The sequence below is a fragment of the Bubalus kerabau genome, chromosome 21, assembly GCF_029407905.1.
Source record: "Bubalus kerabau isolate K-KA32 ecotype Philippines breed swamp buffalo chromosome 21, PCC_UOA_SB_1v2, whole genome shotgun sequence".
In the NCBI taxonomy this organism is placed as follows: Eukaryota; Metazoa; Chordata; class Mammalia; order Artiodactyla; family Bovidae; genus Bubalus; species Bubalus kerabau.
Window position 1 is genome coordinate 35339280 of NC_073644.1, and position 14091 is coordinate 35353370.

A 14091-nucleotide genomic window follows, 5' to 3' on the forward strand; every position below is an offset into this window, starting at 1 on the left:
TTTCATGAATACCTGAATGTACCATCAAAGTATTTTATTCAGAGTCTCACTTCATAGAAGATTAGCCCTGTTCTGTTCATTTCTCATACCTGGCTCACATTTCATCACTTCTGAAACATACATTTCTCACTTTTCAACAATTCTGAAATTAGAATAGGACTTCCTTATAAGTGTGATTCTTTTAAACCTTGTTTCATGGCATATTCTCTTTTATAATGTAAGATGGTATGTCTTAGATGGACAGCATCTTGGATTGAATGAAATACAATACATATTATGTTTTCTGACTTTAGAAAATACATATGACTATTTAGGCATGTTTCCTCTAAGGTTCAACTGGAAAAAGTTTTCATGGGGCCACTCCATTCAATGATCATTCAAACCTCCAGTAATGAGATGAAATCCACAACTACTGATTTACAAATGTTAAAACTAACAAGCTACAGCATTGTAAAAACTTGTGTGTTTATCAGGGTTTATTTCTCAAATTTTTCAATTATGATTGAATATTGAACATGTATTTCCTGTTTTGAAACTAACGTTAACGTGTAAGTATATATAAAAAACCATGTGCATTTCTAAGCATTTATGATATACTTCAAAGATTTTCATATTTTAATGTTTTAGATGAATCAAAAGTTTAAAAGATCTAAGATATGAAAATGACTAATCTGTATTATAAGAATTCTAAGAAATTGTAGAAGAAGTACTGGTAAAATCTTACTGAAGAGATTAACTATGAAATCACAATGAAATGTTATGACAAAGAGAGGTAAAGAACACTATAAAAAAATTAATAATGACAAAAAGAACAAAATGTCACCAGACTAATAAAATGCAGCTCATCAGTTAGGTATAACCTACATTAACTGCATAGTAAAGGAATCACTCCAAGCACTGCAATATAAAATATTGAGCACATGAGTTAAAATATCAAAGACAGAAATATATTTGATTCATAATTATTGACACATACTAGTTCTGTGAATGTTATACGAGATACATCAGGTTTAATCTTATAGTCCTTTTGGATCTCTTAGTCTTTCTCATTCTTTCCTATTTTCTCATGGAGAAGTTTTAGCTGATGTGCAAGTTAGGACAAGGGGGCAGGAAGGAAACGGGAAAGCCATCCTTTCAACCTATTACCTATCCCTCACCCTGTCATCCTATGATCGCCAGGGACTCCAAGATAACTTCATTGAGAACCTTCAAGAGCTGCAGTGACCTCCTCTTTCCCCCATCATCCTACACTTCCTTCTTTTCTCGGATCAGGAATGTAGAGTCTAGAAGTATATATGCCCTCTGCTCTTTCATCTGAGCACCCTCACCTCCTGTTCTGCCAACTCAAACCCTAATTCAACTGCCCAGTGACCATAACAGAATTACCCACCCCCAGGACAAAGGGCTAAAGAGCTCTTTTTCCTACTGTATGCTTTAGGGAATGATCTTAAAACGTGATGAGTTTTCATCACTGTAAAATAAAAATGGAAATTCAGTTAAGACTGTAGCAACACTGAACATATAGAAAGAAAACCAAAATTTTTGAATTTCACAATCAAAATTATCTTAAGATCTAAAAGACAAAGAAGAGGTGATGACTAAGAAAAATATAGTGCTTTTGTGGCTCTGAGTTTACAAAAATATTATTGTCAGTTTCTAATGATGCTGTTGTTATTCACCAGAATAATTTTCCACTGACTTGTAGGTTCCAGGGGTTTTTTATTTGTTTGTTTAAGTTTTCAAGTGTTACAATTTTATGGACTTTTTCAGTAGAGTGGAAACGGCAAGATGAAAGCCAGACTCATTTATGTGAGAGCAAGACTGAAATTTACATAAGCAAAATGATTATCTTTAAGAAGATGTTGACCGATTGTGTGATGATATGGACTGCTTTTTCACACGAAATAATTTCAAGAAGGCCATCTGAAAACGCTTGTGACACAGGGGATACAAAAAAGGATTGACAAAGGAATTGAACCACTGAAGCCAAAATGTGAACTCGTACACAGGGTTTGAGAAATCTGCGAGTGTGCCACGACATGAATGAATAATTGTGAACAGAGAGTAGGGAGCCCAGCAAACAGCAAAAACACCCAAGAGAATGGCCAGTGACTTGGCTAGTTTCTTGCCTCTGCGCAGCTCAAGATGTTCCCTTTGGTGAAGAACTAGGGAATCTGAATGGGAGAGAGAGCTCGTTTTGGAAGCGGTTAAACTATTCATCTGGGTTCTTAAGGAAGACAAGAGGCTGCTCTTCCTTCCTGATTTCTCAGAACGAAGGGATGCTGCTGATTCCTCCAGGGTGGAAAGAGATGGCCTCGAAAACAGTCCATTCCTGAATGAGCGTCCGCTGCTAATGGAAGGGGCAGAAATGAATCCAGAATGCCCCCTGCTGAGATGACTGCGCTTCCATAGGCTCCAGTAAATATACATGTTGAAATAAGCCACTAGCAAGACTGGGATCAGGAATTCGAAGACTAATGTGAGGGCAAGGATATGCTTTTTTTTAAGGAATTCAGGTTTGCAATCCCCCCCCAGTTCCTTCCTAACCTCTGAAACTAGTATTGGCCCATGCACTAAGAAGGCCGCCACCCAGACGGCCACCATCAGAGTCGCAGTCTTCAAGGTCCCAGCATGCTGAGCTCTGTAAGACACCTAAAAGAAACCAAATAAATGATTTTTAATATAATGAGTACATGTTGATTGCACAAAGCATACTGTCAGCCCTCAGGAGTTTCCGTGATGTGCACCGTGGGCTGACAGTTTTGGTGAACCCTGGGCCGAGATGTAGACTTTCTTAACAGTTTAAGGTTAAACGTCTTGACGCTATGGAAAATGTCAAGGTTAATATCTAAAAGAACACAGTTTTTCCTAGTCCACAGACACGAACCTGAACTGTTAACTGAAACTGAGTGAACATGCTCAAGGTGTTTTTAACCTGCCAGCTGGGTCGTGAGCAGCATTTTTAACAAATTGGGATAATCAATGTCAGAATGCATCACACATCATAAGGATATGTATTGTTTGATGAAACTTTTGCTTTGGGAAAGCATTAATAGATATACATAAGAGAGAGAGAAATGTGCATACCGAATCACAGTGTAAAATGCATTTGTCACTGAAGTCACAGTAAAAAAAGTTCGAAAGACAGAATCTATTCTGCAGTTTATGCTGAGCCTTCAAGGTGGGGTCAAAAAGGAAAGAACTCTTACATTCCTCTCATAAGATGATGCACAAAAAGAAAGCGAGTTAAATCAGCTGTAGGAAGAGACTACAGTGTTACTGAGCAGAACCTAACATTTCTTTCTACAAATGAATCCACCCAGCAAAAATGGTACTGAAGCAATGGTGGCCAGCCACTTGGGGAGACGTGGCTGTGGTGAGTGCCACGGTCTTTTTTAGGAGTGAAGAATGTTCTAAGCCCATTTGAGCACAGGGACAGGCTTCTATAAGGAAAGATGAGATTCTGTGGGGGAGGGTTGCTCTCAGATCCCAGGACCTTTGATAGATTCTAAAATCTTGAAGAATATCTTCTATAAGAAATCTAAGATGCCAACTACCCGTATTAGGGGTAACCATGTGACCCAAGACTTTTCTAAGGGGATTTGGAGCAGACAATCTCTCCAAACCCCTTTCAGATCAGTAAGATTTCTTCCAACCATGTTCCATGTTTCTCTGCTTATACTCAAGGAAAAGGAAATGATTTACCCATGATGTGGGAACACACTTCCCTTTTCACCATCTTTCAAGTACCAAAACTTGTCAAGGACAAGTTTTTAAGTCTTGTCCTGAAGTATGTTCTCATTTTTATTAAAAGGGTATAACAGTGCCAAGCACTGTCTTTCTTTAATGGCTTGTATGTGCTGAGGAGGGCTCACCAACGGGCTAGAGGTAAAAGGAAAAATTTTTTAAGTTACTTTTTTAAAAAAATCAGGGAAGTGGGTTTTTTTTCTCTTTTTCTTACCCTTTTCCAAATTACTGGTAATTCTGAAGCTAACCTAAAATGTATATGGTGCTAACCACAAGCTCCCTTGTACAGTACATCTTTTTGCCTTCTGCTTCTCATACCACTAATTAATACTTGCACTTAAGTCTAATGATTATGAAGATAGTAACAATACCCAGATGGTCATAAAACTGCATTTAGTTCTTTAATTGCTTTGTTCAGCCTTTGTAATGATATGGTACAATACGCTGGAAAGTGATCTCTTTTCTGTTATGTATAAGGTCAAATGGGATAACAGACATCCAAGGGAATTGAGATGATGATGCCAATCTCTTCCCTCATCTCTGGGTAGCATTTTAGACAGATGACAGTTCAAAATTGCTTGAATCCAGGCCCATGCCTCCCTGAAACTCATCCGTGGCCCACTTCTCACCTTTTACAGAATATGTCCATTATTCAGAATGTCTCCTCTTACCCTGCTTCCTTCCCCACTTCCATAAGACATCCAAACATTCTGTCAGTCAGGTTTCTTTTGTGAGGCAGAGCAGCCCCTGGAATGTGCTGGTGTTAATAATGAGATGGGATTGCAGGGCCATTCTAAGTGCTTGTCAGGCATGGCCATTTGCACTGAGCCTTCCTTTCCCTGGTTATTGTCAGATTTCCATTTCTCAAGTCCCGCCTGTCACCCTGACCTGTTACATTGTCTTCTCGACTTTTAGCTCCAGCAAGGGCTCTGTTCCCCATGATCACTTCCTATGAGCTCCTGTGGTCTTTGAAGGTTTCCTTCTGGCTTCCTATAGCTGTGTTGGAACTCAGCCAACAGAGGTGCTGGTGCTGCCTGAGCATCCCCATGAGCATTCACACACCGCTGCCTTTAGCACCTGTTACACTCGTCTCTGCCGTGTGCTAGGGACCCGGATCCAGCTGACCTGGCCCTCACCAAGTTTACAGCCCACATTGTCAAGGAATTTCTCAGGGCAAGACCAAGGAATAAACCCATCCACTTTTCTCTCTGGACATCACTCCTCAACTCTGTAATGTCTAAGCCTTTTTTCTAACTGGGAAAGCCACCCCTTTCCTTTACACAAACCTTAGGTTCACTCAAGAGCTTGAGCCTGCAGTGAATAAATGTCCCAGTGAACACTAACTAGGAACACTCAGTTGAGATTAAAAAGAAAACCCAGAAGGAAAGGAAATGTTAAAAGTACAAATGGGGAAGATAATTAACTAGAGCACTGCTTTTCAAACATTTTGACTGTAACCTAAAGTAAGAAATGCATTTTAAACCCTAATCAAGGATACTGACAGAAGTATTCATAAAACAGTTCTTAGCTTTATTATACACTAATTTGTAAGTTCTGTTCTACTTCTGTTCATGTTTTTTCATTCTAAGAAAAAGTGACGTAACAGGCCACTGAACTGACTTCATGACTCAATAATGAGTTACTATCTGCAGTTTGAAAAATGTGAGATCATAGGCTTCTGGATTGCTAATCCAAATTGATCTGTACTCTCTCCAGAGTTCGTCCAGTACAAACTGCAGTGGACTCTGGTGCCAGTGACGTACTCAATGTCAAGTGTCTGGCTGTCCCACCACATCCCATTCTCTACTTCCTTGCCATATGGCAGCTCAGCTAGAGAACACACTTCCTGGCTTCCCTTACAATAAGGTAAGGCCATGTGACTACACTTCACCAGTGAAAGGTGAGTGGAAATGATTGTGTGACTCTGCACTACTTGGTTAAAAGAAAATCCTTTGCCCTGGACTTCTGCCTTCTGCTCTTCTTTTCTGAAACCTGAAGTGACAACAACTTGACTTTGAGCATGCCAAGGAGGTTAATGACTTAGGATGGGGGTCAGCAAACCACTGATCATGGAGCACGTGTGGCCCAGCAACTATTTGGATGATAAAGTTTTATTTGAGCAATTGCAACAGATGCCATAAGTGCCTGCTCTAGAGAGTACAGAGCCTGGGTCCCTGGGTGGGCTCCTGGAGCAGAGCCTTCTAATCTTCCTGAACTGTTCTATGAGAGAAAAATTAACTTCTGCCTTACAGTCTGAGTCTCAGCTTGGAATCTCTTTGTAATGGCATTTTATCCTATCTTTATCCAATGCACCCTCCCAATCCTGTCTGCCTCCAAGGTGCACAGCTCTCCCAGGACAGAGCTGTCCCTGGCCTCTCAATGCCTCCAGCACCACACTTAGTCCCTTTGTTTATGGATCCATTTCCATATTAGACTGTTATGTTCCTCAAAAAAAAAAAAAAAAAAAAAGACTCTGCAGATTCAGTTCTGTATCCCAGTCCTTAACAAAATCCTTGTCACACAATCATTCCCCATACATTTAGGTCCCTGGGACTCAGGAGTGAAGGAAGTTTCCCATCAAGGTCTCAGACTCTTCAGATCACTGTCCCATTATTTCTGTGGCCTCCTCCCATCCCTCATCCTTACTAACATCAATCTTATTCTCTCCTTTGTTGCTGATAAATTTAGCTTGCTTAAGAACTAATGTCATGAACTAATTGATGAGACTATTCCAGATCTTGGTTAGTTCAGACTTGCTTGGCATGGGTCCTAAACTGGCACTGGTTAGTTCCACTGTTATAACCTGTGGCTTCCCTGCATACTGTTTTTTCCTTTGGTCATTCAAAATTAATTTCTTCATGACAATTGGAAGTCTGGGAGTCTTTCTACCTGCCCACCAAGTTCAATCCTGAAGAAAACATTCAGGTCTCAAGTTTTCTTAGGAGTTGAATAGATAAACCTACTGTGAGATTCATGCATATCCAACCTACTACAGACTCAGTTTACCACTTCTTACACCTTGCCTTGGATTCTGCTGGACATTTTCCCATTTTCATTGGACGCAGCGGAGTGACTTAACCAAACACACAGAAAGTATTCACTAACAGCCAATGAGAACTTAGTGCCAACAAAAGGGTAATCAGGCTTCTCTAAGGTTGGTCAATTAAACAAACAAAATTTTTTGCTTAGGGACCCAAAATTTATAAAATTCACAAATATATAATCTTCTAAGCAGGATAAATTAATGTTTTGACTTACAGCATTCGAGACTGACTGGTATCGATCAAAGCTGATGAGTACGATGTTATACACAGATGCTGTACACAAAAGATAGTCAGTAGTGAGCCAAAAGACACAAACGTTATTTTCAAACTCCCAGTTGAAGAGCTTGTGAGGGATGAATAAAGGAATGGAGATCATACCTGCATGGGCGGAAAAAAATGAAGGTTAACAAATATAGCACGTATCAATGAATACGAAGAAATGCAAACACGACACAAAGAACTATCTGAAATGACCAAAAACTGCTTGATTATAATTTAGAAATTCATGGTATTTCATCAGCAAATTCAGGACTGATCTCCTACATGTTCTGTAAATACCATTTTAAAAATAGCTGTCACAAACATCATACCTTCAATAGCTCCTTGTTACTTTCCAAATTAAGTTCAGGTCCCAACATGTATTTCCAGCCATACACAGCACCCATCATCTTTTGCTTTCATGATCCAACCCAGACAGGATGGGCCGCCCTTCCCTAAACACATCTCACATTGCCACATCTTTTTGATTTTGCCAAGAACATTCTTCTTGCTTGAAGATCTCTCTTTTACAGAGAAGTCTATTTAACTCCTTCTCATTCTTCACTTAGTGTAAAAAAAAATGATATCTTTCTTATCATCTTTATTGGAACTTCCTAGGTAGAAGTGACCCTTTGCCACCTGCCCTCTCCTGGCACCTCAGTCATCTCTCCCTCTCTCGTATACAGACACATCCTACTTTATAATATTGTCACGTGTTAAGATTGGGACCGTGTTGGAAGTCAACCTTTGTATTTTTCACAACATCTAGAGTTGACTAATGGCTCACACATGTAACTCAAATAAATTAATAGCAGCTAATAGGTATTGTACAGTTACCATATGCCAGACACTTCCTGTGTGCATTACATATATCATCTCATCTAACTGTCATAGAAACTCTGTAAGGCAGGGACAGTGTGAGAGAAAAAACCCTCTGCTACTCCTTCACTCCTGGCTCACTCCTCTTCTTGTTAACCCTTGTTATTGTTCAGTCACTAAGTCATGTCTGACTCTTTGCAACCCCATGAACTGCAGCAAGTCAGGCTCCTGTGTCCTCCACTATCTCCCAGAGTTTGCTTAAATTCACGTCCATTGAGTCAGTGATGCTATCTAGCTGTCTCATCCTCTGCTGCCCACTTCTCCTTTGGCCTTCCATCTTCCCCAGAATCAGGGTCTTTTCAAAGAGTTGGCTCTTCACATCAGGTGTCCAAAGTATTGGAGCTTCGGCTTCAGCATCAGTCCTTCCAGTGAATATTCAGGGTTGATTTTCTTTAGTATTGAGTGGTTTGATCTTCTTGCGGTCCCAGAGACTCTCAAAAGTCTTCCCAACACCACAATTCAAAAGCATCAATTCTTTGGCACTCAGTTCATGGTCGGACATACATGACTCACATCCATGTATGGTCTCACATCCATACATGACTATCGGAAAAAACAGAGCTTTGACTGTATGGACCTTTGTTGGCAGTGATATCTCTTCGCCCTATCTGACCTCAAATACACCACACCAACACCCACACCCACACCCACACCCACACCCACACTCTCAGATCCTTGCACGGGTATCCTGGTATGCAGCACACTTCCCTCTAAGAAGCCTCCTTCTGTTTACTCAAATGAATCTTCCTCAGCGAGCCCTAACCCTGAGTTTACACTATAACCTCTACCTCTAACATACTTCCTCCTCCCTATGTTTTTCTCAATAGCAAATGATCAACCTCTAAAATGTTGTGTAATTTTATTTATTTATTTATATTGCTTATTGTCTGTCTCACCACCCATGTTCCCAGAAAAAATACAAGCACCATGAGGGCAGGGATTTTTTTTTTTACTGTATTTTCCCTGATATATCCCCAGCACCTAAAAGGGTGCCTGGTTCAAAATAAATCAGTATCGGCTGAATGAATAGATGAAAATGGGGAAGTCTAGTTTCATTAAAAATTGCTGTCAATCCTGAATAGCCCCTTCTTTCTGAAGCCAGTTAAGAAGCTACATCTTGTGAGAAGTGGGAGGGAGATTAAAGCGGAGGGGACATATGTATAACTATGACTGATTCATATTGATATATGGCAGAAAAGTGAAAGTGAAGTCACTCAGTCATGTCTGACTCTTTGCTACCCCATGGACTGTAGCCTACCACACTCCTCCGTCCATGGGATTTTCCAGGCAAGAGTACTGGAGTGGGTTGCCATTTCCTTCTCCAGAGGATCTTCCTGACCCAGGGATCGAACCTGGGTCTTCAACACAATATTGTAAAGCAATCATCCTCCAATTAAAAATAAACTTAAAAAAAAAAACTGCATCTTCCATGAGAAAATGACAGTCAAAAGGTAGAGGGGAAGCTGAAAGCCCTAGTGAATTCTTTGGACCAACAGAGTAATGAGTGGTAACAGAGATTGTATTGAAGGTATTGTGGACTGAATGTGTCACCCTCCCCCAAAATTCACATGCTGAAGCCCGAATCCCCAGAGTGATAGGGCCTATAAGGAGGTAATTAAAGTTAAATTAGGCTGTAAGTGTAGAGCCCTAATCCAACAGGCTTAGTGTCCTTAGAAGAAGAAATACCAGGAAGCTCGCTTGCTCGCTGTCTCTCAAGGCTGGATGAGGATGAAGCAAGATGGCAGCCATCTACAGGCCAGGAGGAGAGCCCTCGCCAGGCACCAAATCAGCTGGCACCTGGTAGGCTACAGTCCATGGGGTCACAAAGGATAGGACACAACTGAGTGACTTCACTTTCACTTTATCTGTTTATGTGAGCATAAAGGGCTTCCCTGATGGCTCGGCAGCAGGAGACTTGGGTTCAATCCCTGTGTCAGGAAGAACCCCTGGAGAAGAAAATGTATTCTTGCCTGGAAAAATCCCATGGAACAGAGGAGTCTAGGAGGCTACAATCCATGGGGTCACAAAGAGTCAGACATGACTGAGCAACTGAGCACACACACCCATACTGCTGCTGCTGCTAAGTCACTTCAGTCGTGTCCAACTCTGTGTGACCCCATAGGCGGCAGCCCACCAGGCTCCCCCGTCCCTGGGATTCTCCAGGCAAGAACACTGGAGTGGGTTGCCATTTCCTTCTCCAGTGCATGAAAGTGAAAAGTGAAAGTGAAGTCACTCAGTCGTGTCCAACTCTTAGCAACCCCATAGACTGCAGCCTACCAGGCTCTTCCGTCCATGGGATTTGCCAGGCAAGAGTACTGGAGTGGGGTGCCATCGCCTTCTCTGACACAACCATGCACACATGAGCAAAGAGAGTGATATGGAAGGATCTATATCAAGTTGTTAGTGTTGGTTACCTGGAGGGGCAGAACTGAGGAGAAAAACAAGACTGCTGCATGTTTTTAATGCTTCTATATTAGTTCTCCACTTTTTTCTGTGATCCTGTCATTTTTATACCTGGATTCCTAAGTCAATCTTTCCAACTAGAGGTTTCCTCCAAAACTTTTATCATTGCAATATCAGAAGCATAAACTGCTTTCCCAAATGCTCCTTATTTCTCTGAGGAATGTCATACTTCTCTTGTCCCCAGAACTCAATCTTTAACACATCTTTCTCCTGCCTGACAACCCCACCCCCATTGCATCTCTGCCTCCTGAACTTATTTCCACTCTTACCCTCGTCGGCAAAGTAATGTCTCAGCTTTTTATTTAATGCAGAAACATTACCTTGCAGACAAATTTCCATCTAGTAAAGGCTATGGTTTTTCCAGCAGTCATGTATGGATGTGAGAGTTGGACTATAAAGAAAACTGAGCGCCGAAGAATTGATGCTTTTGAACTGCAGTGTTGGAGAAAGCTCTTGTAAGTCCCTTGGACTGCAAGGAGATCAAACCAGTCAATCCTAAAGGAAATCAACCCTGAATATTCATTGGAAGGACTGATGCTGAAACTCCAATATTTTGGCCACCTGATGGCAAGAACTACCTCCTGGGAGAAGACCCTGATGCTGGGAAAGACTGAAGGCAGGAGGAGAAGGGGACAACAGTGGATGAGATGGTTGGATGGCATCACTGACTCAATGTACATGTGTTTGAGCAAGCTCCAGGAGTTGGTGATGGACAGAAAAGCCTGGCATTCTGCACTCCATGGGGTTGCAAAGAGTTGGACATGACTAAGTGACTGAACTGACCCTCGCTCAGAGCCTCACTGCTGATTTCTGCCAAGGTCACTGCAGGATTCTCAGAAACCAAGCCGCCCCCTGCTCCAGCTTCACCCACCTCCTACATCTCTTCTGATGCCTCTAATGTGAAGCTTCAACCCAGTCACTCAGTTAAATGTCACATTGCCTTCTGAATAAGCTCCAATCCAGACTCACACTAGTATTCAAAGGCCTTCCTTGTATAGATTCCAACTATTTCATCTTCACCCTTTGCTGTTCTCATATAGCCCATTTGCACACAAGCCAGCCTGGAGCTCACACTTAGGAAGGTATACGCAATGATTTTCTATCAGCATATCGCTGTTGATTCTTAGAATTCTCTGCCCTCCCCAACTCTGCCTATGGAAATTATTCCCATCCCCTTAAGTTCATTTTGGAGGCCACTACGCCCTAACAAAATGTGTTCCCCCACCCCCCACCCCGCCTCTGAGTGCCTATAACACTTGGTAGGTCTTTGTAGGTTCTCACATCACTTTGTCCTGTTAGTCATTTCTGAACTTCTCTTAGCTACTGTACTATTTTGAAGGCTTAAAAAAGAAACAGATTAGCCTAGTCCTGTCTATCTCTCATCATCATCTAATTGCACTTGGTACTTAACAGTACTTATACATGGTAGGTACTCTACTAACATTTGTGAACTCGGTTTGAGTTGACATTTGTCTACAGAGAAATCAAGAGTGAAAAGACTAACACAAGTTGAGCAATCACTATGTTCCAGGCACTAAACTTTAATTGTTCTATTAGTTTTGCTTCATTTTAACATAACTGTAAGTGTTTATGTAGCTATACACAATAACAAATTAACTAGGAGGTCCTATAAAACAATATCAGCAGTAGACACTTCTGCATATTTACTTATTATTACAAGGATATGCGCTTCCCTGGTGGCTCAGCTTGTTAAGAATTCGCCTGCAATGTGGGAGGCCTGGGTTCAATCCCTGGGTTGGAAAGATCCCCTGGAGAAGGGAAAGGCTACCCACTCCAGTAATGTGGCCTGGAGAATTCCATGGACTGTACAGTCCATGGGCGTCACAAGAAGTTGGACACAACTGAGTGACTTTCACTATACACTCACTATTATAAGGATTGTGGAAAATGATCATCAGGCAGTAAGAAATTATGAAGTGTACATTTTCAAAGAAAGATTACTTTGATTTCTATGATCTTACAGTTATTTAGCACTATGATACCATATCATACACAAAGTAGGTTGGTGTTGGGTGTACTTTATAACATGCTATGATGTATCATATCATAAAATAATATCAACTATACTATTTGACCTGAACATCCTATTTTCTGATTGTGCCAATTACCAGTACATGCATCATTTCCTATAACTCCAACACTGTGATATTAAAGAAACTATGCTTACTTAAAAAGGAATACTTATAAACCTAAACATGCAAGGAAAATAGCTCCAGAAACAAAAATAACTCTTAGATTAAAGCAACTCTGGACTTACTTTTATTCCATAAAAAGAAACTGTTTTTAGAGGAAAATTCCCCTACAAACCTTATTTACATACATATATATATATATATATCATTCCCATATAGTGCCATACAGCCTCCCCTGAATTTAAATCCTTAAATTTTTTATTTCTAATAGTACCCAATTTTATATAGTCCTTTGAAATAATAAAAGCTTGTTTTATGTTTTTAGAAATAAATTATAATCGAGAAAGATTATCTTAAATGTAACTTACCAACAAAGAAGTCTGAAATGGCCAAGTTAAGGAAAAAGTAATTACTTCGATGTCGAAGATTTTTGTCCACCACAAAAGCTAAAATGACCACAGCATTTCCTAGCATTATAGCAAAAGCTAGTAAGCTCATTAAAAATGCTAAAGCAATGTTTGAAAAAGAATATATGTCTTTACTAGCTGGCATCACAGCAGAAGAATTTGTGTCATTAGTAAATGGCATCACATGAGAAGAATTTATGCCATGAGTAGACATGACATCAAACTTAATACAGCAAACTAAGCCAGCAAGACAATTCCGACAAGTGTCTTTCCAGTCGAATACCTAAAATATACAGTGTCCTACACATAACAACATTTTTTAAAAGTCTAATGCTGATCTCACAGTACTTCCTGATTCTTGATAAAAGCAAACTTGTGGTAACAGTTTCCTCTTAACTGACACTGAAGAAGTGTTTCCAAAGACAGTGAAAGGTTTTATCTTAGACATTTTGATGTAGCTCATCTATTTCCCACTAATAGAGCAATATTGTATAAAATATAATTGATGCACTCTATAGGTAAGGAATTGGGCTCAAATGAGAAGATATAAATCCAGTTAAATGTCTCCTTCTGACCAAGATACAATATCAGGGGCTGAATTCACCACCGCAGCTGAAACAGTGAAAAAAAAATGGACAAATATATGAAACCATAGTTTTTGAGGCACAGGACATCAGACAATGAAGAATATCGATCCCTGAGAGAAGAGGAGAAAATGAGGAGAGCCCTGCAGTTGCCCCAGCTCATTGTCTTGAGAGATTCCAAGGCACAGAGCAGAGAAGGGTATCCAGGGGAAGCCCAGTAAATTCCCTGAGATAGGGAGGTTAAGCTGAGAGTTGGGCAGTACCAGACAGAACTCTGTGCTGGGGAGCTGCAGAGGGCTCTCCTCAAGCATTCACCAGGATACTGACCAGCACAGTGGTGGGGAAATGTTCTCAGACAGGAAGAAGAACCACTCAAAAAGATTAAAAACACCCAGGAGTCACAGGGAGCCAGTTACAAACTTTGTTCCCACCAGTTAGACACGCAATCTCCATTCATGAGGCATTACATATTTAGAAAGCTCTTGCCTCAGTAGTCAGAAATAGGTAGCCCCTTACTGAATACTGCTAGGATCCTGCCTCACAAATCTTAAAAGCA

General features: G+C 40.7%; 1 protein-coding gene across 2 annotated transcripts; it reads right to left on the minus strand.

Moving 5' to 3' along the window:
• Positions 1–1714: 1714 nt before the first annotated feature.
• On the minus strand, positions 1715–13220 carry HRH4 (histamine receptor H4). Of its 2 annotated transcripts, XM_055559151.1 has the most exons (4): positions 12913–13220; positions 7006–7169; positions 2548–2652; positions 2336–2453 (listed from the first exon to the last, which is right to left on the minus strand). In XM_055559151.1, exons 1-4 carry the CDS (start codon positions 13163–13165, stop codon positions 2445–2447), a joined length of 531 nt encoding a protein of 176 aa, XP_055415126.1. In that variant the 5' UTR covers positions 13166–13220; the 3' UTR covers positions 2336–2444. The 2 variants fall into 2 exon arrangements, with proteins under 2 accessions (XP_055415125.1, XP_055415126.1); XM_055559150.1 differs by having other exon boundaries at positions 1715–2652.
• Between the last annotated feature and the right edge of the window lie 871 nt (positions 13221–14091).